The sequence below is a fragment of the Magnolia sinica genome, chromosome 14, assembly GCF_029962835.1.
Source record: "Magnolia sinica isolate HGM2019 chromosome 14, MsV1, whole genome shotgun sequence".
Lineage (NCBI taxonomy): Eukaryota > Viridiplantae > Streptophyta > Magnoliopsida > Magnoliales > Magnoliaceae > Magnolia > Magnolia sinica.
Genome location: NC_080586.1, coordinates 81,586,447 through 81,610,310, shown reverse-complemented (window position 1 = coordinate 81,610,310; position 23,864 = coordinate 81,586,447). Strand labels below are relative to the sequence as shown.

Below are 23,864 nucleotides of genomic sequence, written 5' to 3'. Positions count from 1 at the left end.
CCTCTTTAATATGATCTCAGCAGCAGTCCCACTGTTTGACAGAAACCAAGACTCATAGCATACTCTTTGATAAGTTCAAATTTGATATTGTACCGTAACATCAACGATATATATCACTTATAGACCCCACAGGGGATAAGTCACAGCCCCATAAAGACATGGAAACTACTCATCATGAAAAAGTAAAGCAGAAAATGGTAATCAGACAAGCAAAAATCCTATTTGGTATCTTCTCTACAGCCTTCCTGGGGAAGTCCTTGTATGCGTAGGGAATAATATATCACACCTCATCATGGTTTTAAGACTCGTATGAGCCCACCGTGACTCATCTGAGTAGACTCAGATTCGGTAGCATTTGATCTGGTTTGATACCATGAATCACCCCCTGAGTCACCACCGACTTAGGCAAGAAGGCGGATTCAGCCCTGACTCGAACGAGTCTTGACTCAACTCAAGACTGAATGGGTTGATCCAAGTTGCCTGGTTTTGTAATCTACCTATGGCTTCTATAATTGAAATGAAAAGGAAAGTGTTAATGTACTTAGTACGGGGAGTGATTTTGTCCTCAGTGGTGTTTCAATGTGATCTAGGCCATGGTTTGGTAGACATCCTGTGGATGGACCATGTCCCCAAATATCCCACATCGGAAGATCCTAACCACAAATCTTATGTGGATGTTAAACAATATTCCTACCGGCCTAAATGAAGATCATCAACTCAACATTTATTTTTAAATTTCAAAGTCATTGAGAGAACTCAATGGTTAAGATAGCTTGATAAGAGTAAATTTGAGCCGTGCTCTAAAATGAGGTCCATTATCTGGACAGTGAGAATGGCTCTAGATGTATGTCAAGATATAGTGAACTAATTTGGCAACACCCAGTATTGGTGGGGCCCTTGTTCTGCTATCAACATCCACTTCTGTTATTTGCAAGCTTTGGCATGCCACTAGCACACTGCAAATCATGGCACTTAGGACCTTTTGGATACTCTTACCTTGCATACGAGAGATTTCTGCATGTCAAAGAAATGAGTCTATGTGGTAAGAATAGGAAACGAATTGGCTACTCCCCCTGCCACCAGCCAATGGGTGGTGGTCGGTGCACTGTGGGCCTCATCATGATGTATGTGTTTCATCCATTTCGTCAATCTATTTTTTTTATATATCATTTTATGGTATGAGACCAAAAATGAGGTATATCCCAATCTCAAGTAGACCACATTACAGGAAACAGTGTTGAATGAATGTCGACCATTAAAAACTTTTTGGGGCCATAAAAGTTTTCGATCAAGATGATTTTTGTTTTTTCCTTCATCTAGGTCTGTATGACCTAATCAACAGATTGGATGTCAAATAAACGGTACAGTGGGCCTTAGGAGGATTTTAATTGTGGATATCCAATCACTATTGTTTTCCTGTGGTGTGGTCCACCTAAGATTTATATCCTTATTAATTTTGGGATCAAGCCTAAAATGATCCGTAAAAATGGATGAAACACATACATCATGGTGTGGCCCAAAGAGCACCGATGGCTGGTGGCAGGGGGGGTAGCCAATCCGTTTATGTAAGAATATAGTGCATCTTATAAGCAATTATGCATCGATGGCTGTGATTGAAGTAAAGTCAAGCAATCAACATTTGAATGGAGCCAATGGTCCTTTAATGCCATCATGTTCACAACCCCACCATGTCGAGAAATGAAGACTTATAACAGTCTCTTTAATATATAAGCTCAAAGTATATAGGTAGCATACATTGATACCATAATACTTAGTGCTTCCAAGCAGTTGGACTCATTGGCCCCACAATGGATAAGGCACGACCCAACATCAAACTAACAGAGAAATGCGAAAGGAAAGGTAAAACAAAAAATGGTATTAAGATCTATGTAGAAATGGTACCCAACGGAGGGCCATGATCATTACATAAATTGGGCAAAAAGGGTTTATCAGTGAGAAGAGGATGATGATCTCTTCTTTTTAATCCATTCACCTGCTACATTAAGATCATACCTCATAGGTTTCAGAATTTGCAATGGAGAGAAAAATGTTAATGGCATGGGTTAGTAAGTGTACAATCATTGGCATAAGGGATTAGCCGGTATTAAGTGGATAACTTCAAATCCCCTGGTAAGAAAAATCATCCCTTGTTTGGGTCATCATAAGTTTCTGACATTGGGTCCTGCGCGGGAAGTAGGGAGGGCTACGAAGGGCTTTATGCAATCCTGACAGATTTTCGGAATCCATGGGATTTCCTCCTAGAAGCTTTTGGGCAAAGTTCCTACTGTGGAAAGGGTGGTGGGCCCCCCTTGATATTTGTGAGGAATCCACCCCGTCCATCTGTTTTACAGTATCATTTTACATTATTAAAAAAAAAAAAAAACCAATTCCATCCCACTTAAAACCATCTAATTCCTTGCGCCAAACACCCCTTAAGTGATTATTAAGAGATGCCCCTTGGAGGCTATATCTAGAACAAAAACTCAACATACACTTTAATGTATAGGGCCCAACATGACGTCCAACCAGGCCATCATGTGCACGCTCTCCTAGTCTCCATGCTTTCCAAATAACAGGTCAATCCAAAACTCATCTGGGCCACACAATGTAAAATTATGTCTAAAAACCTCTAAAATGACATATATGTTGTGGCTTACCCAAGTTTTGAAATGGCATACTTTTTTGGGATCAATTCTTCATGGTCAGATGCATCTTCTGAATGGTTTAAATGGACTATATGAAAGACATTGAGTCCCACATGTACAGTCTAAAAGGTTTTTAATGGTTTGTGTACCTCTCCCAACTGCTCCAAATGGTGTAGGCCACCTGAGTTTTGGATTGAACTCAATTTTGGGCGCCAATGCGAAGGATAGGGGCTCAAGCTATGGATGATTGGATATCAATGAAAAGGCAAAATGGAGCCCAGACGTTGATTTACTTTAAGCTTAATGCAGAAATGATTAGTGCATTAAACAGATCCACATTGCTTGCCTCTCCTTGCTTAAGGAAGCTCGCTCGATTAGGGAGCCTGAGGCATGAGGATCTCCTTTTCCAAGGCTTGGAAGATCTCCCCACCAAGATTCATGGGCTGATCTTCCTTGACAGAGCAGGCCTGGGCAGTCTTCGCATCGCTTAGGTTAGCTTTCGTATTCATGTATATGATAGGTGTGGTCCGTTACCTTTTTGTTGGGACCCGCCCGAATGGCTGCATCTCCAATTCACATATATATATATATATATATATATAATTCAGTCTTCTTTATTAAAACAAAAAAAATATAAAATGAAAGAAAGGAAAAAGAAAAAAGAGGGAAGCTCTTGGAGAGTGCCAGAGCCATGTATATGAGAATGCTCTTGTTTCCTACTATGTAGGATCTCTGCACATGTCAAGGGAGGAATCCTTAATTGGTTATAAGTTAGTTATGCTAACAAATCTTACAACCATGGCTTACTCCCTATAGCACTATTGAACAGACTGCCTTGATTGATGATTGGGTATCCCATGTATCATTTAAAAGCTTTAGGATGTTGCTAACCTCCCTATGATGGGGATTCGGCAAAATGTACTACTTTTCTCTAAATTTAGTGAGATGGCCCGGGCTAGAGTTTGTACCTATATTTGATTATTTGTTTCACAAAATATGCAGTCATCTTCCACATTCAGATGTGACGCAGGGATGAACGTGATGAAGTCGAGCACCGTCTTCATAACTGTTCTGAATCCACGGAATTTCTTTGGACTCCTCACAGAGGCTTTTTGAATCCATGAGAAAGAAAGCAAGCAAAATAGAAAAAAATTCTATAAAATTCGAAGTTGATTAATGAATGAAATAAACGAGTTCACAACCCTTTAAATAGGGGTACCAAGCAATGGGAGAGAAATCAGAAGCAGACTACGACTAAAACTCCTAGAATTCATAACTTACTATAAATAGTAAATTTATTTTTATAATAAGTGTCCTATGTGGCTTAACCACGTTATTCTCCTAATTATTCTAAGCACTTTTCATGTTGGACACAACTCCTAAAGCCCAATGGATTATATTCAAAATAAAACTTACTATTTATAGTAAAAATGGAACTAAACATGGAATTTGGCCGTCGATAGGATGGAATCTTGCAAATTCGAAGTGGGCAACTCGGCTATTCTGGGTTGGTTGGCTAAAGTAGCTTGTCCTACCCCAAAATCATATATGGTACGTTGAGTAACTCATTCCGTTTTGCGAGATATGTCTGTTTTAAGGTTCTGACAGTCTTGATGACTTCTGCCTCTGATCAGGCCTTCTCTAGTCCATCTTGGACATGAAAGTGTCCGCAACCCACTTTGCATCAGTCCCCTCCACTTCAAAAGAACTCGTCCTCGAATTCTCGTGTTGCTTCGGTTCATGATACTCCGTCTGGTGTGCCGTAACGATACCCAGATCAAAAGTTATGATCAATTTATGGTCCACCTTTTAGTCCAACCATGCTAGGAATGTATTTGTAAAATTTCTACATCAGACCCAACCGATTGAAAAAAACTCGTTATCGAGTTACTCAAGGGATTTGATTCATGATTCTGAGATAACTTTTAATGCCGATTTTTATTAGCCATTTTCTTATACTTGGCATTAGACTCTTGAGTTGTCACAATACATGTACTCATGCTTTCCTTGACTTGACTAGTATCGATCAGATCCTTCACTCCTACCTTCAAGATTTGACATTCTTTCTGACTCACCTGACAGTGAAGGCAGTTGGGCAAGTTAGCCACAGGAACAAGACTTATGTGATGTTGGATGTCATTCATGGGGGGTAATCCATCGAGTAAATCTTCTATACATAATAATTCATTAAAACTGTGAAGTTCGGCTTTAATTACCTTGATAGTATCTTTCAATATGATCTAGACGATTTCCTCCATGGACTGGTTGTCGGGTAAAGCCGTTATCGAGGTCCTCGTCGCTAGAACTCGCATTATCTGATATAACTCTACGATTCACCACTGGTAATGCTCTATGAAAATCGAGGTTGTGCCGTATTACAACCACGGGCGGTTAAGCATCACATAGGGCTTGTGGCGGAATTAGCGCATCCGCAATATAGTTGAGAGTTGGCTGCAGCCCTTGCATGGTCAACTGACACTTCTGGTGGAAAGCTTCCATTCTTTTCGAAAGATAATGAATCCATGAATTATCGTCCACAGGATTTTTGTTCATACCTTTGTTGTTTGCCATCGGTTCGAGGGGAGTCCTCGCTTTGAAACCAATTGAAGCAGGGATGAACGTGATAAGGTCGATCACCGTCTTCCTCATGGATAACTACTCCGAATCCACGGAGCTTCTCTGGACTCCTCACAGAGACTTCTCGAATCCACGAGGAAGAAAGCAAGAAAATAGAAATAAATTCTAATAAATTCGAAATTTAATTGATTGATTGATTAATAAAATAAACGAGTTAACGACCCTTTAAATAGGGATACCAAGCAATGGAAGAGAAATCAGAAACAAACTATAACTAAAACTCTATAAAATTCGTAACTTACTACAAATAGTAAATTTACTTTTATAATAAGTGTCCTATGTGACTTAACCACACTATTCTCCTAATTATTTTAAGCACTTTTCATGTTGGACACAAATCCTAAAGCCCAATGGATGAAGAGTTATAATCAAACTAAAACTTACTATTTATAGTAAAAACAGAACTAAACATGGAATTAGGCCGTCGATAGGATGGAATCTCACAAATTTGGCATGGGAAACCCGGCTATGCTAGGTTGGTTGGCTAAAGTAGCTCATCCTACCCAAAATCATATATGATATGTCATATAACTCATTCCGGTTCGCGAGATATGCCTGTTTTAAGGTTCTTAGAGTCCCCGAGGACTTCTGCCTTTGATTGGACCGTCTCTGGTACATCTTGGACATGAAAGTATCCGAGACCCCCTCTACATCAATATGGAAACAAGAAACTTCCAAACAAAGAACGCATTTAGATTCTTTGCCTGTCCAAATTAGTCAGGAATCTCAGTTTTGTTGAAATACTCGTGTCGTGATATTACTTTATCTAAGCTGCAATGCCGATTCTCCCACCTTCCCCAACTTTCTCAATTTCATGCCAGCCACCAATCATATCCACTACAATACTCACCGTGCTGCAACCCAGCATCTCCATCCCTGCCTTCCAGTCGGGAAATTCAAACCTGCCCTAGAGAATCCCTATTCCTTCTAGACAGGCCGCCTCCAACTCATCTGGGAAAGGGAAACTGTTGCCATGGCAGGATCCAGACATGGAAATTAACCTGTTGACACTATTGGAAGGTGGGACAGGATCTGGGCCCACTTATAACATCAACGTGGGTGTCAATGGCAACGTTGCTAACCTGAAGGAGTGCAGTCAGCTCATAGAGGATGAGATGTAGAGCTGGTTGCGGACACTTTCATGGCCAAGACGGACCAGAAGGCCCAATTGGAGGCGGAAGTGATCAGGACCGTCAGAAAACTAATGCAGGTGTATCTCGCAAACTGGAATGAGTTATTCTACATACAATATATGATTTTAGGGTAAGAGAAGCTACTATACCCAACCAATCCCCCTATGGTGGGTTGCCCACACCGAATTTGTGAGATTCCATCAGATCGATGGTCGAAAGTCCATTTTAATTTTGGTTTTACTATTTAGGGTAAGTTTTCGGTTGATCATAACTCTTGATACTTTGAGATCTAGGAGTCATGCCCAACATGAAAGGGGCTTAGAAAACTTAGAAGAATAACGTGGTGGGGCCAAATTGGACACTTACTATTTTTGACCAAAAACCATGAAATCTAGTAGAAATAATGACTGTCTATAAATAGTAAGTTTACTATTTATAGTAAGTCACTTTTTTAGGGAGTTTTAAGTTTTGATTATGAAATTTCTTCCTAAGATTGATATCACTATTTAAAGGATTGTAAATTCGTTTTTATCATTAATCAATTAATTTTCGAATTTCTTAGAATTTATTTCTATTTCCCTTGTGGATTTAAGGAATCTCTGTGAGGAGTGCCGAGAAACTCCGTGAATTTGGATTAAATATCCCCTAAAGAAGATGGTGCTCGACGTCATCATGTCCATCCCTGCATCAGGCTGTGAGACTGACAAGAACAAATTTGACTTATGTTGGAGTTGTGCATGATGATAGCTGATTTTTTTTATTTTTATTTTTTGCATATGAATTTTTGGCAGTTTACTGTTGGAATTGCTGTTTTATATATATAGAGAAATCGTTTTTATTATTATCTTTTGAAGAGGTTGAGACAGGTAATTATCCTGAGAGTGGTCTTTAGTTGTTTTAGAGCAGAACCCCCCTTCTTCACTTTGTTCTGATCTTATCATTCTTTCCCATGTATGCTGCCATCACATGATCAGGCATCCAATTTTCATTCAGCCCTGAGTCAAGTCAGGGCTAAATTCGGCCTGTTCGCCTGAGTCAGGGGTGACTTGTAATCCGGTGCTACTGAGTCCAAGTCAACTGGTCGTCCAAGTCTTAAAATCATGCTCTCAGCTCTCTACCTTTCAAGTGACATGATGGCTCTTCAGCAAGGCAGACACTAACACTCATACCCACACATGGACGTTTGTTATGCATGTTTCTACTGTACCTTGATCCAAACGGTCAGACAATAATTTTCTCTATCCTGAACAGGATAATTGTTTGGAGAATGCAAAGAATATTGTCAGTGCATTCGACTTTGCAGACCAAACTCTCTACGTATGACAATAGTTAAACTTGCCAAATCATGGGAAGTGTCCTACTCCATATGTGACTTGGCCCAAAAATTAAGTCAGTGCACTCATTTGGTGGTTCACTTCCATACACTGAATATGGAGCATCGACCGATTTTACTAACCATACGTTTCTCTTACAGGTGTGGCCCAATTGATGAGTAGAGCAGGCGACGCATATGAAGAATCAATATTTAATAATAATATTATTAATTTTTGTTTTACAGAAAGGTGGGAGCACACCACCTGTAATTTTATTGATACTTGAAAATTATATACATTAGATGGCACACTATTGACCAATCCCCTCCCCAAATTCTCATTACTAAGCTTTCTATTACAACACTCATCAAAGTACTAACCAAAAAAAAAAAAACACCAGTGTATAGTGACCTAGGTTACAAAGATTTGTTCACTACTCATGACATGGGTTTCCATCAAACTCCTTCAATCTAACATGCTGTAAAGCAACAATTGCAAAATAGTCTATCTTTCATTTTATCAAAGAAGCGGAAATAGGCAATCCTCCAAGACTTCTTGAGCACTAAAATGCCAAAGAAGGCCAAAAACCCCACGGCAAATCCTGGTGCTATCGACGAGTAAAACCAAAGCATTTCATTCTCTTCATCTTTTTCTACATCACCACCAATAGGCATTGGACCTGGAGATGTCTCATCACTATCACACTTATTTGGAAGAGGAGGTCCACAGAGTCTGTTGTTGCCGATATAAATAAATGGATTTTCAAGTGTCTGGAGCTGATTTCCAGATGGAATTCTCCCCGACAAGTTGTTATATGACAAGTTCAAGTAACTTAGATAAGTTAAATTTGACATACTCAAAGGAATTGCACCTGAAAGCTGATTTTTTGAGAAATCAAGAGACTCCAACAGTGCCAATTTACCAATCTTGTCTGGGATCTTTCTGGTCAAATGGTTTTGAGATAAGTTTAAAACACGCAATCCCAAAAGACTAGTGAGTCCTTGAGGGATCTCTCCAGATAAGTTATTGTTTGAAAGGTCTATGCATGTAACCAATGAAATTGTTCTTGTGTATTCAAGCATTAGCCCCTTCACTGACACCAACAAGTTTTCCTTGTAATATGATATTGTCATCTCTCCATATGTAAGAATGAGGTTCGTCTTCTGCTCATATTTCATGGCCATGAGATTTTCAATACTCCGAGGAATTGAACCAGATAAACAATTTTGTCCCAAATCAAGGACCTGAAGAGAAGTTAGGTTCAATAATTGTGGTGGGATGTTGCCAGTAAACATATTGGATCGTAAACTCAGAATTCTTAAAGCTCGATAACTTTTGCCAATCCAAGTGGGAATATGACCTGAGAAATTGTTGTATCCAAGGTCGAGAGTCTCCAAACTGGTACATTTCTTCAAAGATGAAGGGACTTGTCCCGATAGGGTATTGTTGCTCAAGTGCATTGTTCGGAGTCGACGTAATTGACCCAACGACCTGGGTATTCCTCCCGATAACCTGTTCTTGCTCAAATCAAGTGCCTCAAGTGCTACACAATTTCCCAATCTCAACGGAATGATACCACTTATATTGTTTTGGGAAAGATCAAGGACAACCAAAGAATTCATTCCTTCAATGGAAGGAATTATGCCACTGATTTGGTTACCTTTGGCATAAAAGAATTCTAAATTGTGCATTGTGGATGCGAAATCTGGTGGGATTGGCCTAGAAAATTGATTGTTGGAGAGATCAAGTATTCTAGCTCCATCCAATATGCAAGGTATGGGATCACTGAAATGATTCGAACTCAAATCAATGTAGGCCTGAGGCTGCAGTTTTAAAGGGTTGGGCAATTGGCCAGAAATCTCGTTATTTGAAAGGTTCAGTGAAAGAAGTTGGGGCGTTAAATCCCAAAACCAGGTGGGGATGATGCCAGAGATGGCTGTGTTAGAGAGATCCAACTCACCTAGGTATTTTTGTGTTTGTAGCCAGGGGGGAAATTGAGGACCTAAATGAGTTGATCCTAGCCTCATGAGATAAAGCTGAAATGGAGGGGTCCAATCAAGGTTTGGATGAAAAACCAAAGAATTGGAAGACAAAAATAAAAACTTCAACTTTTTGAGGTTTTCAAAATGACTTTCAGACATGTTTCCTATCAAGGAGTTGTAAGAGAGGTCAAGCCAAGCCAAGTTAGAAAGCTGTCCTGATGTTGTTGGGATTCTCCCATTCAACTGATTCCCTGAGAGATCTAATTTTTCCAATGAAGACAATCCTCCAAGAAGAGTTGCAGGGATATTCCCATTCAGCTGATTCTGACTGAGAGATAATCTTTGTAAGGAGGACAATCCTCCAAGAGCTGCAGGGATATTCCCATTCAACTGATTCATTGAAAGATCTAATTCTTCTAAGGAAGACAATTCTCCAAGAGATGCAGGGATTGGACCTGTCAACATGCAATCGGAGAGAACAATGTTCTTTAGATTTTTGAGCTCATCTAACCAATCCGGAATGACCGCATGCATATCGTATCTGATCAATGACAGGCTCTCTAAATTGATAAGCTTAGTTATGGCTCTTGGAATGCTACCTGTTGTGTTTTCTTTGGAAGACAGAGAGAGATGTACAAGTGAGGTAATATTTCCAATAGACTTGGGGATTCCTCCATACAGATGACTGAAAGACAGAGCAAGTAGCTTGATCCTACTCCAGCTGCCTTCAAGGAGTTGTGAACAGTTAGCACTGAGTTTATCAACATCTCCTCCGAACCCCAACTCTTCCAAGTTTGGGAGTTGTGAAAATTGATAGGGAACCTCACCATGAAAGTTGTTATATGAGAGATCCAAGGAAACGAGACTACTAATGTTAGCTATCCAGTTCGGAATTCTAGAGTTGAATTCATTCCCGTAGAGATCAAGGACGCAGAGAGATGTGAAATTAACAGAAGGAAGAGTTGGAGAAATATATGAGAGACCACAGTTTGATAGGTGCAGCTCAACAAGGGAAGGAGACTCGTTCATTACATGCACCCAATGATCGCTTGCCATGGAAAGGTCAAGAAAAGACATGTCGAGGTACTTGAGAGAATGTAGGCTTGTCAACCACCATAGGTTTTTGGCACTCAAGGAATTTGAAGAAAGCTGCAAGGAAATGAGGTGAGAGAGGTTTCCAAGCTGACGAGGGATTCTCCCACTGAACCCTGCCGATGACAAGTTCAAATGCCTCAACTCATTCATGGAACCCATCAACTGTGGAATTGGAATATCAGTAAATGCATTATAGCTCAAGTCCAAGAACTGAAGATGCTTCAGTCCAACCAGAGCTGGATCAATTCCACCACTTAGCTGAGGCATACCCAGATAACTGTCATTATCAGCATGGAGTTCGAGTTTAAGAACATACCCAGTTGTGTTGTGGCAGGTAATTCCTCTCCATTTGCAGCAATCTGGGGCATCATCCCAAGAAGAGAGAAGATTGGAGGGATCGTTGAGACCCTTCCGAAAAGTGGTCAGAGCCTTTCTCTCCGAATCCAAGCAACTACTCACCCTCCAATATCCTCCCCAACATAACAGTATTTTTAAAAGGAGGAGGGAAACAAGAAAGCCTCTTCTCTCCATTCCTTACGTCTGTTATAGAAAAGGAAAATAGCTTCTTTGCTAATTTCTCCCTCTGCTATCCTTCATTTATAAGATTTTCAGGCCCACCATGGATGACGCATATTCTAGAATCACACTCTTGAAGCAATGTTGACCATTTGTTTATTGGCCACTAGATGAATAATTGAAAAGTAAGCTCGAAATAGTCCATATAAGCTTAATATGGAGAAAACATTTTCTACATGTCGGAAGACTTTAGTAGATGTATATTTATTCAAATGAGTTTTATGACTTCAAATCAGAAAAATTGAGAGAAATATGAACAAAAAATTATCTTTACATGGTGCGAAAGTTCACATGCATCCCTTCACATAGAGTAAGCGAATTCAATTTTTTTGTACCGTATGTATATGTTGTGGTAATTTATATGCTGATAGGACTTGAATCAAGACTATTATTTGTTCTCCACCATTTAAAAACTCGTGGTATCTTTTTAAACAAATATGTATTTGCACGTGGGAACATGGTGCATCTCATTAGTTTGAACCATTGAACAATGGGCCCTTAAAAGTACCTAAGAATGGGTGTCCCGGGATGACAAGAATTTGAGTGCTAGCATTCATGACTTGGTTGGGTATCCCAATCGATAAAATTTATCATGAAGTAGAATTTATCAATTTGTACCAACACATCTTCCACTACCCCTCCCTGTATTTTCACAAATCGATTAGCAAGTTGCAACGTGTTGATGCTGATGTCTGGTCGTCCCTGCTAGTCCTTCACATGCCTGCAATTGTTCGGTCCAGTTTTACCCATAACAGATGCCTTTTACTATATTTTTTTATTCTTTTTTATAGAGCAGTTTTTAATTTTTTAATTTATTTGGATCAAATTAAAGTCTAGGGATTATTTTTCTTATGCAAGAACATTACATTTTTATTTTTATTTTCAAAAGATGATGCTATTCTTTATGAGGGGCAAATGTACAATCAGATTCACATTCCGGCTGACCCCTCACAGAAAAGGAAGGAAAGGCCAGCCTATCATATCTAACACTTCACTATTAGAAAACAGAAGGAATCTAGCTTACTCCCTTTTCTGTGAAGACAAAGGAATCTAACATTAGATATGCTGATATAAACAACACTTTTATTCAATGATATAAATTTTGTTTCTCATTTTTAGAGATTTCTCCTTCCTTGCAAATTCAAAAGTTATTTTTAAGGAGACTTCGCCTATCTTAGCCACTCAGCCATGATAGGTTCATCTCTCATGCAACGGAAAGCATAATGTTAATGACCATTGGCTAGTAGCCGTATAATCAGTAATTTTATATTCATCATATCACCCTAAAATGGTTCTTAAGAGATGCCCTCCGATGCTCAATCGTACGGAACAACATTTTTATGTGAATATGAAGCTTAACGCACACTTGATGTAGGAGCCCACCATGACATTCAATCCATCCATCATGTGCATCCATTCCTTGTCTTCTTGGTTGCCTAATATCAGGTCGATCCAAAATTCTTGTAGGCCACACAGAGAAAAATCATGTTTAAACCCTGAAAATTCGCATGTTGTGGGGCACCCAAGTTTTGGAATGGCATAAATTTTTAGGTGTTCGTTTTTGGATGCATATACTGAATGGTTTAGATTGAATATATGAAAGGCATTGGGCCTCAGGTGCAATGTAGAATGTTTTTAATGGCTTGGGTCCCTATCCCAACCGTACACTATGGTGTGGCCCACCTGAGTTTTGGTTCGGCCTGATTTTTGCGCACTAAGGTGAAAATAGGCGCTCAGATGATGGATGATAGGACATAAAAAGTAGAAAAAGAAGAAGAAAGCCCCATAAGATTGATTTGCACATTAAGCTTAATGTGAGTCCTTGCTTATGCCCGCATGGTGGGTAGACTGGTAAGAGTTTCAACACAAGGTTATAGGATCCAACACCCATTTTCGTGAAATCCCATTGTGGTGTGAGTGTGTGTTAAATTTAAAAAAAAATAAAAAATAAAAAATGTATGGTCACATCAAAGGTGAGCCACACATGATGGATGCCCCACATCGAAGTGTGGCCTCATGTGATGGACGGCACACATCAAAGGTGGGACCCCATGATGGATAATGGACATTGAAGGTGGAATCACGTGATAGAATGTTGACATCAAAGGTATGCTCACATGATGAACGATCGATATCAAGGTTGGGCCCCACATGATTTTTGGTCTACACAAAGTTGGGACCCACATGATGGATGGTGAACATCAAAGGCTTGTCCTACATGATAGATGGCCCGCATCAAAATATGACCCCGCATGATGGACTATCTACATCGAGTGGGCCCCACATAATGGACGGTCTACTTATTAGGTAGCATACCTGGAATATAACCATTAGAACTGAACACATACAGGAAACCATACCACAACTTTGTGGTGCCATATAATCTTATATGCTACTTGTATAGGATATCAATTTGCACAGTCAAAACAGTAGGCTCCACGGTGAATATCACCCTTCGTTACAAATTAGCAGGTTGATCCTCTAAAGGTGGGCCAGTCCTGTCTGTTTTATCAGATCATTGGTTGTCCAGTGATTCCAGCCGTATGTCCTGATAATGAGTGGACAGGCCTAATTTTTATTTCAGGTGATCTTTATGGTTGGGCCGACATATGTCCTGATAATAAGTGGACGAGCCTAATTTTTATTTCAAGTGATCTTCATGGTATGGCCGATCATGTCAATCATGTCTCATTTTTCTTACCTTTTAAATGTATTCATCCAGGTGTGGCCCAGCTGTAGACGGTCTTGCTGGGTCATTAGATCAGAGCCTTGCTAGGTCCATTGCTCTGGCGTGAACATTCACCTATACCATAAGCCTACTTTTTAAGACTGAGGCATCAAGACATTGCAGATATGGCAAATCTTATGAATCTGCCTACCACTAATGTCATTGCTTGTTTGGTAGGTGGGATTAGGTGGGATGAAATTGCATTTGGTTCCATATAAATTCCATCCAACATTTGGAGAGGATAGGAAGGGTTGAGATAAGATGGATGAAATTACATTTGGTCCCAAGTTGGATTTTTGATCGGTTGCATTTGGTCCCAAGTTAGATTTTTGATGGATTTTGAAATCACCACACATGTGGGCCCTACATTGATGTATATTTCTTATTAATATTGTTCATCCATATATATCCTTTATACAAGACATTCTAGTTATATACATAGACAAGTGACTGACATTCATTGTGAATTTGGTTCATTGGTTACAGTTCCATGATTCTACCAAACAAGGTTTTCTTTAATCCAGTGTTTTTCAAGGAGCAAATTTTTTTTCTCAAATGTTAGGATTAAATGGCCAAAATACCACAAGTAATTCCAGACATACAATCATTGTGCAATAATATTTTTAATCATATATAATGCAATTTCATACCACTTAATCCCAGGGACCAAACAAACCTTCAATAATACACCGTATGAGTCACGGTGATTGGACAGATATGACTTAGGTTAAAGTCAAGATGCCCCAATTTGGATGGGGTCACGCTCTTTGACGTGTTCTTGTTTGCGGTCCCACCACTTGAATGCAGTCATGTCTCATGTATCGTAAGGGTCACGGTGATTGGACAGATGTGATTCAAGTCAAAGTCAAGATGTCGCCATTTGAATGGGGTCATGTTTCTTTGATGTGATCTTGAATGCAGTCCCACCATTTCATAGAAATGAAGGGGGTCATGTCTCTTTAATCTACGGTCCCACATTTAAGAGAAAACGAAGACTAATAACTCTTTAATAATTTTCAAGTTGGTATTGTACAGTTACATCAACGGTATCACTCACAGACCCGTAATGGATAAGTCACAGCTCAATAATCCAGCCCATAAAGTCATGTAAACTTCTCATCATGGAAAAGTAAGATAGAAACCGACATAGACAAGAAAAACTCACTTCGGTATCCTCTCCGAGTAGGGGTGTATACAAACCTAGCTAGCTCAGTCAACTTGCTCGACTTGGCTTGAAAACGCTTGAATTGGCTCGGTTCGAAGTTGAGTTCGATCCGAGTCGAGCTGGTTTTTAGAGCTCGAAAATGACTTTGAGTCGAGTTCGAGCTGGTCCCGGCTCGACTCTGATTCGGTTCAATATATAGCTTGAACTCGGCATGACTCGAGTATTATCTGATGTTGCTCACCAAGTGTTTGATGAAATGACTCAACGAAGTGTCGATTGGTGGCAAGGAAGGTATGTTTCATCAAACAAATTTTTTCTTGATTTTGATGTTGCTTACAAGGTGTTTGATGAAATACCTGTAAAAACACTGCTGGTATTTTACATTCAGTGAGAATTTGAAGGTGCAGTGTTTATGAAAATGCCGCATAGGTGAACTCGGCTTGAACTAACCTGAGCTGCTGACCGAACCGAGCCGAGCTGGCCAGTCAGGATCAAGGACCGAGCCAAGTTGAGTTCGAGTTGAGGCCAGCTCGACGCGGTTCAACTCATGTACACCCATATCTCCAAGGCCTATTTCGTGGAAGTCATTGAATGTGTAGAGAATAATCCTCCTAAAGGAACGGATTCGCGGGTGTACCACACACCATTTCAGAGGGAAGCGAATTGGATGGTGTACCACACACCAGCGATATAGCTGGTGTGTTGACTTCAGCAAGTTCTGTGGGTCCCATCATGAGGTACGTCTTATATCTAAACCGTCCATACATTTGGAGAGCTACTCTTAAGGCTTGAGTAGAAAATTAAGATAGATCCAAGGATCAAGTGGACCACACTGCAAAAAGAAGTGGGGGATTGACCGTATACCATTGAAACCCTTTTGGGGGTCACAAAAGTTTTGGATCAGTATGATATTTGTTTTTAATCTTCATCCTAGTCTTTGTGACATTATGAATAGATTGGATGGAGAATAAACGTTATGGTGAGTCCTGTGAATGTTTTAATGGTGAAAATCATTCTCTCCGCTGCTATTTGTGGTGTAGTCCAGTTTAGCTTTGGATACGATTCATTCTTTTTGTTTTTTGGATCTTACTCTAAAATTATCTAAAAAATGAATGAACAGTGTGGATATAATAAATACATCATTTTGAGGCCCATTTAACTTTGATCTCTTTTAAACCGTTCGTATAACTCGGAGTCGGAGGAGCGTCAGTCGCTCGTCTTCGCACAACACGTGCCCACACTAGCTATATGGCTGGTGTATGGTACACCAGCCAATCCGAGAAAACGAAAACTAATAACTCTTTAATAATTTCCAAGTTGGTATTGTACAGTTACATCAACGGTATCACTCAGAGACCTGTAATGGATAAGTCACAGCTCAATAATCCAGCCCATAAAGTCATGTAAACTACTCATCATGGAAAAGTAAGATAAAAATGGGCATAGAGAAGAAAAACTCACTTCGGTATCCTCTCTGAGTAGGGGTGTATACAAACCGAGCTAGCTCGGTCAACTCGCTCAACTAGGCTTGAAAAAGCTTGAATTGGCTCGGTTCGAAGTTGAGTTCGATCCAAGTCGAGCTGGTTTTTAGAGCTCGAAAATGAGTTCGAGTCGAGTTCAAGTTGGTCCTAGCTTGACTTGACTCAGTTCAATATATAGCTTGAACTTGGCTCAACTCGAGTATTATCTGATGTTGCTCACCAAGTGTTTGATAAAATGACTCAACGAAGTATCGATTGGTGGCAAGGAAAGTATGTTTCATCAAACGAATTTCATTTTTTCTTGATTTTGATGTTGCTTACAAGGTGTTTGATGAAATACCTGTAAAAACGCTGTTGGTATTTTACATTCAGTGAGAATTTGAAGGTGCAGTGTTTGTGAAAATGCCGCATAGGTGAACTCAGCTCGAACTAGCCTGAGCTGTTGACCGAATCGAGCCAAGCTGGCCAGTCAGGCTCGAGGACTGAGCCGAGTTGAGTTCGAGCTAAGGTCAGCCAATTCGACTCGGTTCAACTCATGTACACCCGCATCTCCAAGGCCTATTTTGTGGAAGTCATTGAATGTGTAGAGAATAATCGTCTAAAGGAGCGAATTGGTTGGTGTACCACGCATCATTTCAGAGGGAAGCGGATTGGATGGTGTACCACACACCAGCGATATAGCTGATGTGTTGATGTCAGCAAGTTCTGTGGGTCCCATCATGAGGTACGTCTTATTTCTAAACCATCCATACATTTGGAGAGCTACTCTTAAGGCTTGAGCAGAAAATTAAGATAGATCTAAGGATCAAGTGGACCACACTGCAAAAAGAAGTGGGGGATTGACCGTATACCATTGAAACCCTTTTGAGGATCACAGAAGTTTTGGAACAGTATGATATTTGTTTTTAATCTTCATCCCAGTCTTTGTGACATTATGAACAGATTGGATAGAAAATAAACGTTATGGTGAGTCCTATGAATGTTTTAATGGTGAAAATCATCCTCTCCGCTGCTATTTGTGGTATAGTCCAGTTGAGCTTTTGATACGATTCATTTTTTATTTTATTTTTTAAATCTTGCTCTAAAATTATCTCAAAATATGAATAAACGGTGTGGATATAATAAATACATCATTTTGAGGCCCATTTAAATTTGATCTCTTTTAAACCGTTCGTATGACTCAGAGCCGGAGGAGCGTCAGTCGCTCGTCTTCACACAACACGTGCCCACACCAGCTCTATGGCTGGTGGATGGTACACCAGCCAATCCGCTTCCATTTCAGAGCACCGAAGGGGGTCATGACTCTTTAATATGATCTTGTAAGCGGTCCCACCATTTCGGGGAAAACGAAGACTAATAACATACACTTTAATAATTTCTAAGTTGGTATTGCATCACCGGTATCACTCAAAGACCCCACAATACATAAGTCATAGCCCAATAATCCAGCCATAAAGTCGTCCAAACTATTCATGATGGAAAAGTAAGTAAGAAAATGAACATCATAAAAGAAAAACTCAATTTGGTATCCTCTCCATGGACAGCTCCAGTAAGGAATATATATATATATATATATATATATATATATATATATATATATATATATATATATATATATATATATATATATATGGGAAAAGGTACTATGCGCTCGACCTCACCATAAGGTCCCGTGAGGTCGAGCTGTGTGGACCCCACCGTGATGCGTGTCGACCATCAACACCGTCCATTTGATGGGTCCCCTCTAAATTATGGGATATCCCAAAAATCAGCCATATACGGAACTCAGGTGGGCCATACCATCTAAAATCATGTGAAGACATGCCAAAAACATATAAAAGCACTTGGTGGGGCCCACCTGAGTTTTGAATGCTGCTGAAACTTGGTCTAAACCCTCATCCAAGTGGGACACACATAATGGATGGGCTAGATTTGCAAAACACATCTCGGTGGGCCCAAAAAATGATTATGAACGTTTTAATGGTGCACGGCCCCTCCCCACTTTTGTATGTGGTGTGGGCCACAAAAGTCATGGATTGACTTGATTTTTGAGATCTAGGACCACGATGGAATGGTGCATCTGACTGATGGGGTAGATGTTCGAAACGCATCACGGTGGGGCCCACACAACTCGACCTCATGGGACGGTCTTGTGAGGTCGAGCGCATAGTACCTTTTCCCTATATATATATATATATATATATATATATATATGTGTGTGTGTGTGTGTGTGTGTGTGTGTGTGTGTGTGTGTGTGTGTGTGTGTGTGTATATATATATATATATATATATATATATATATATCACAGCTAATCATGGTTTTAAGACTCTTATGTTGTCCACTGTGACTTCTCTGAGTAGACTCAGATTCGAAAGCTTCTGATCTAGTTGGACACCATGACTTAATTCCTGAGTCACTAGCGACTCAGTTGAGTTGGCCTATTCAGTCCTGACTCAACTCAAGACCGAATGAGTTTATCTAAGTTGCCTGAATTTTGTAACCACGTACCCATATATAGCTTCTATAATTGAAATGGAAAGTTAAATGTTAATGTACTTGCTTAGTACGGCTAGTGGTTTTGTCCTCCGTGGTGTTTCTATGTGATCCAGGCCATGGGTCTACTGGATATTCCCTGGATGGACCATGGTTCCCAGATATCCCATATTGGAAGATCCTAGCCACAAATCTTACAGGATTCTGATCTATACTACCTAGTCTAATTGAAGATCATCGACTCAACAATTATCTTTAATTTAATTTTGAAGTAATTGAGAGAACTCAAATGGTTACGACAATTTGACAAGAGTATATTTGAGCCCTGGTCTAAAATGTGGTCCATGATTCTGGACCATTGGAATGGCAGTAGATGTACGTCAAGCTATAATGAACTAATTGGGCAACATCTAGTCTTGGTGGATCAACAACATCCATCAGCACTGGGATATTGCAATGGCACATCACAACCAGCGTTTTAAGTAGTGAATAGCATGTAGCGTAGCGTTCATCCTTATAAAGCGTGAGAGGTAAGCTACATAGCGTGTAACGTAAGCTATATATTACTTTTAGATTTTTAATCAGGGTTGCTTTTAGTTGCATCAATTCATGATATTCTACACCAAATTAAATTGATTAATAATGAAATTTAACAAATTTTTATGATATTGACATTTGGTGCAACCAAATGCAACCTGAAGTAATAGGAAATGACAGTGATTAGTACAGAGGTAAAGAAAGAGCAACCAAACTAACATATATTATTTTACTACAAGCATTGAAAAGAATTGTTAATTTTTAATAAAAAATATATATAACAAATCATTAAAAGTATTAATTGATTTATTATTGTCGTGAAAAATAACTTATAATGTGAGCTATATTGCGTGCAGCGTGGTCTATGTAACATATGGCATACACAAATTATCATGTAGCGTAGGCTATACACGACTTAAACTATTTTCAGGAGTTACATAGTGTTAAGGTTATGCTACACTACGTGGTGTAAGCTGCACACTAAATAGCGCTGCTACACTACGTGGTGTAAGCTGCACACTAAATAGCGCAGCCATTTAAAACACTGGTCATGACCTATGAATACTTTTGCTTAGTATTCAATATTTCTACATCATAGAAAATGAAACGATATAATGAGAATAGTTTATCTTCCAAGCAATTAAGCATGGATGGTTGTGATTAAAGTCAAAGTCAAGCACTCAACATTTGAGCGGGACTAATGCTACTTTAATGCCATCGTGTTCACTACCCCACCATGTTGAGAAATGAAGACTTTTTTTCATCGAAAATCAAACTTTCTTCATTTACATATCATCATCATCTGAAATTAACATCCAAATCCCTAACTCTAAAAGCCCTATTTCTCAACAGGAAAAATACCAAATGATGTAGAGTGGGTCACGGACAGTTTCATGGCCAAGATAGATCAGAAAAGGCTCGGTCGATGACAAAAGCGATCCGAGCTGTCAAACCTTAGATCAGGCGTATCTCGCAATCCGGAATGAGTTATTGGGTGTAAAATATATGATTTTGGGATAGGACGAGCTACTTTAACCGACCAACTCGGCAGAAGCCGGGATTCGCACATGCAGAATTCGCGAGATTCCATCATATCGACAACCAATTTCCGTATTTAATTCCGTTTTTACTATAAATAGTAATTTTTAGTTTGATTATAACTCTTTGTCCGTTGGGCTTTACGAGTTGCACCCAACGTGAAAAGAGCTTAGAATAATTAGGAGAACGGTTTGGTGAAGCCAAATAGGACAGTTACTACTTTTGGCCGAAAACCTTGCACACTAGTAGACATCACGGCCGTCTATAAATAGTAAGTTTACTATTTAGAGTAAGTTGCAAATTTTAGGAGTTTTAGTTGTAGTTTGCTACTAATTTCTCTCCCATTGCTTGGTATCCTTATTTAAAGGGTTGTGAACTCGTTTATTTCATTCATCAATTAAATTTCAAATTTATTAGAAATTATTTCTATTTTCTTGCTTTCTTTCCTTATGGATTCGAGAAGTCTCTGTGAGGAGTCTAGAGAAGTTCCATGGATTCAGAGTAGTTATCTTTGAGGAAAACGATGATCAACCTCATTACGTTCACCCCTGCGTCAATTAGTATCAGAGCAAGGTCTCCCATCGGGCCGATGGCAAACAACAAAGGTATGAGCCAAAATCTTGTGAAAAATGATTCAAGGATTCATGATCTTACGGAAAGAATGGAACCTTTCCACCAGGAGAGTCAGTTGACCATGCAAGGGTTGCAGGCAACCCTCGACCGTCTTGTGGATGCACTACTTCCGCCATATAGGTGCTTCGCCGCCTATGATTGTTCCACCGCCCGTGGTTGCTATACGACACAACTCCGATTTCGGTAGAGCACTACCAGTGACAAACTGTAGGGATACACCAGATGATTCAAGTTCTAGTGACGAAGACCTTAATGAAGGTTTTGCCCGACGACCAATCCATGGAGGCGGTCATCTAGATCGTGTTGAAAGAGACTATCGAGGTAAGGCTAAACTCTCTAATTTTAATGGTTTATTATGCATAGAAAATTTTCTCGATTGACTAGCCGAAGTAGAAAGATATTTTGATTATATGGATGTGTCAAATCCTAAAAAGGTAAAATTAGTAACGTTTAAATTAAAATCTGATACTTTTACATGGTGGAAGTAATTACAACTTTCACAAGCTCGCAAGAATAAGGCGTTCATCTCATCATGACCACGGATAAGATGTCTTCTTCGATCACGATTTCTCCCCGGTGATTATGAGCAGATATTATTCCAGCAATACTAGAATTGCCGATAAGAAAATCGAACCGTCACAGATTACACTGAAGAATTCTAGCGGTTGACAACAAGAAACGATCTGTCAGAATCTGAGTTACAAAAGGTGGCACGATTTATAGGAGGGTTGCGATTGACAATTCAGGATCGAGTTTAGATGCACCTAGTCGGGACCGTAGATGAAGCTGTTCAGTTGGCAGGTAGCGCAGAAACGCAGCTTGCAAGAGTTTCGACTCGGCCTTATCCTTTAACTCGATCCTCTATAACGGGTCCCACGTAGAATCCAGTGCTGGCACAAGGGAAAGAACTAGTAGGAGAACGTCTTCAACCTCCTGCAACTGCAAACCATGATACGGGGAGCGGTTCATCTAGGCCTAAACATGTAGCACCCACAACAGCGGACCCGAGTAGAATTCCTAATCCTTACGTTTGGCCAAGGTCGAACAATTGTTATTGTTGTAGCCAACCAGGCCACTTATCAAACACCTGTCCTCAATGTCCAGCAGCACACTTGACCATAAACGAAGGAGGCGCTGAATGTAATGCCACAGAAGAAGACCCTGACTTTGATAAACATGAACAAGCCACTAAGGAAATAGCAGATGGCGAAGAATTGACGGGCGAGAATCGTGGCAAATCTTTACTTGTGAGGCAATTACTGTATAGCACTCACGACCGAGCCAAGCAAAGCTAAAATTGCATTTGCATCTAAAATCAAGCTAGGACAAGATTTAAGCGACTAAGTCGAAGCTAACACAGAACCAACATCACCATTTTAGGAGCTAAGATTTTGATTCTATTAAGGTAGATACCGAGCACTATCAATATAACATATGATTGATTTTTTATTTTTATTTTTTCCTTTTCTTTTTTAAGAAAGGAGAACTATCTCAGTTCACTATAGGAATCCTTCCATTATCCTCAACACACCCGTCCATCAACCTTTTCTAGTTGCTCTCCATTGATTTTGCCAACCAGGCATCTGGTGCAGCTAGAGATAGAAACCAAAAAGGTTACATTCAAGTCACATTTCAGAAAATCAATCTTTCAAGATATGTTTATCATTACTAATGTGTTTGTTTATGCCTCCTTATATGTTTGTAATTATAAAACAAAAATGATAACACACCCTCAATGGATGGTAAGTTACTGTCCAACGTAGATTTGTATGACACCCAATCCATGTAAAAGGTGGGCCATACCATGAAACCCAAGGCACAAACATCAGGATGTCGAATCACCAAGAGAGCAGGCCATCCCATACAACATTGATGGTTTAAATCAGAATTACAAGAGTAATTCAAAATACATGTGCAACTAACTAATGAATCCACCAGCCGAATTATCTTCATTGCAGGGCCCGCCTTTTACATGTCACATACATGACATGCTGTCACGTGTGCCATGGTGTATGGTTAGCCACCCATTGAGGTGTCCGTTATCATTGGTCATGAGATATGGATTTTTAACATAAGTGAGTGTTTCAGGACTGTGAAGAAAGCAGAACAACCAATGTTGGGTCCCAAAGGACAAGCATAAAAGCGCTCATGGATGAAGAGATGTCAAAACCTCAGCCCTTAAAGAAGCAGATTACTGGAGCTAGCAATGAACAGATAAGATCCAATTCAGGATGTCGAGTCCTTTTGGGGAAAAAACGTAAACAGATAAACAAGACCTGCAAAGTAATCTGTGATCTACACCCAAATGATTTCGGAACGTCAGCAAGCTCGGAGCCTTGACAGTCTAATCATCCGAAGTTGATGGAAAGATTTTCAGTAGTGGAAGAGTCTGGCGGTCGGAAGTGTT

General features: G+C 39.8%; 2 protein-coding genes across 2 annotated transcripts in view; both read right to left on the bottom strand.

Annotated features, from left to right (window-relative positions):
* LOC131224721 (receptor-like protein EIX2) overlaps window positions 1-11,351 on the bottom strand; it is a 46,137-nt gene extending 34,786 nt beyond the window's left edge. Inside the window, exon 1 of the mRNA XM_058220036.1 lies at window positions 10,841-11,351. Coding sequence (XP_058076019.1) covers window positions 10,841-11,336 — 496 coding nt within the window. The 5' untranslated portion in view covers window positions 11,337-11,351. The remainder of the gene's footprint in view (window positions 1-10,840) is intronic.
* On the bottom strand, window positions 8,143-10,821 carry LOC131224726 (receptor-like protein EIX2). The gene has a single exon (XM_058220042.1). The coding sequence runs from the start codon at window positions 10,785-10,787 to the stop codon at window positions 8,199-8,201; it is 2,589 nt and encodes an 862-aa protein (XP_058076025.1). The 5' UTR covers window positions 10,788-10,821; the 3' UTR covers window positions 8,143-8,198.
* Window positions 11,352-23,864: the final 12,513 nt, after the last annotated feature.

Excerpts from the sequence above, each read along its gene's own strand:
- LOC131224726 (XM_058220042.1), bottom strand. The coding sequence starts at position 10,787 with ATGTCTTTTCTTGACCTTTCCATGGCAAGCGATCATTGGGTGCATGTA.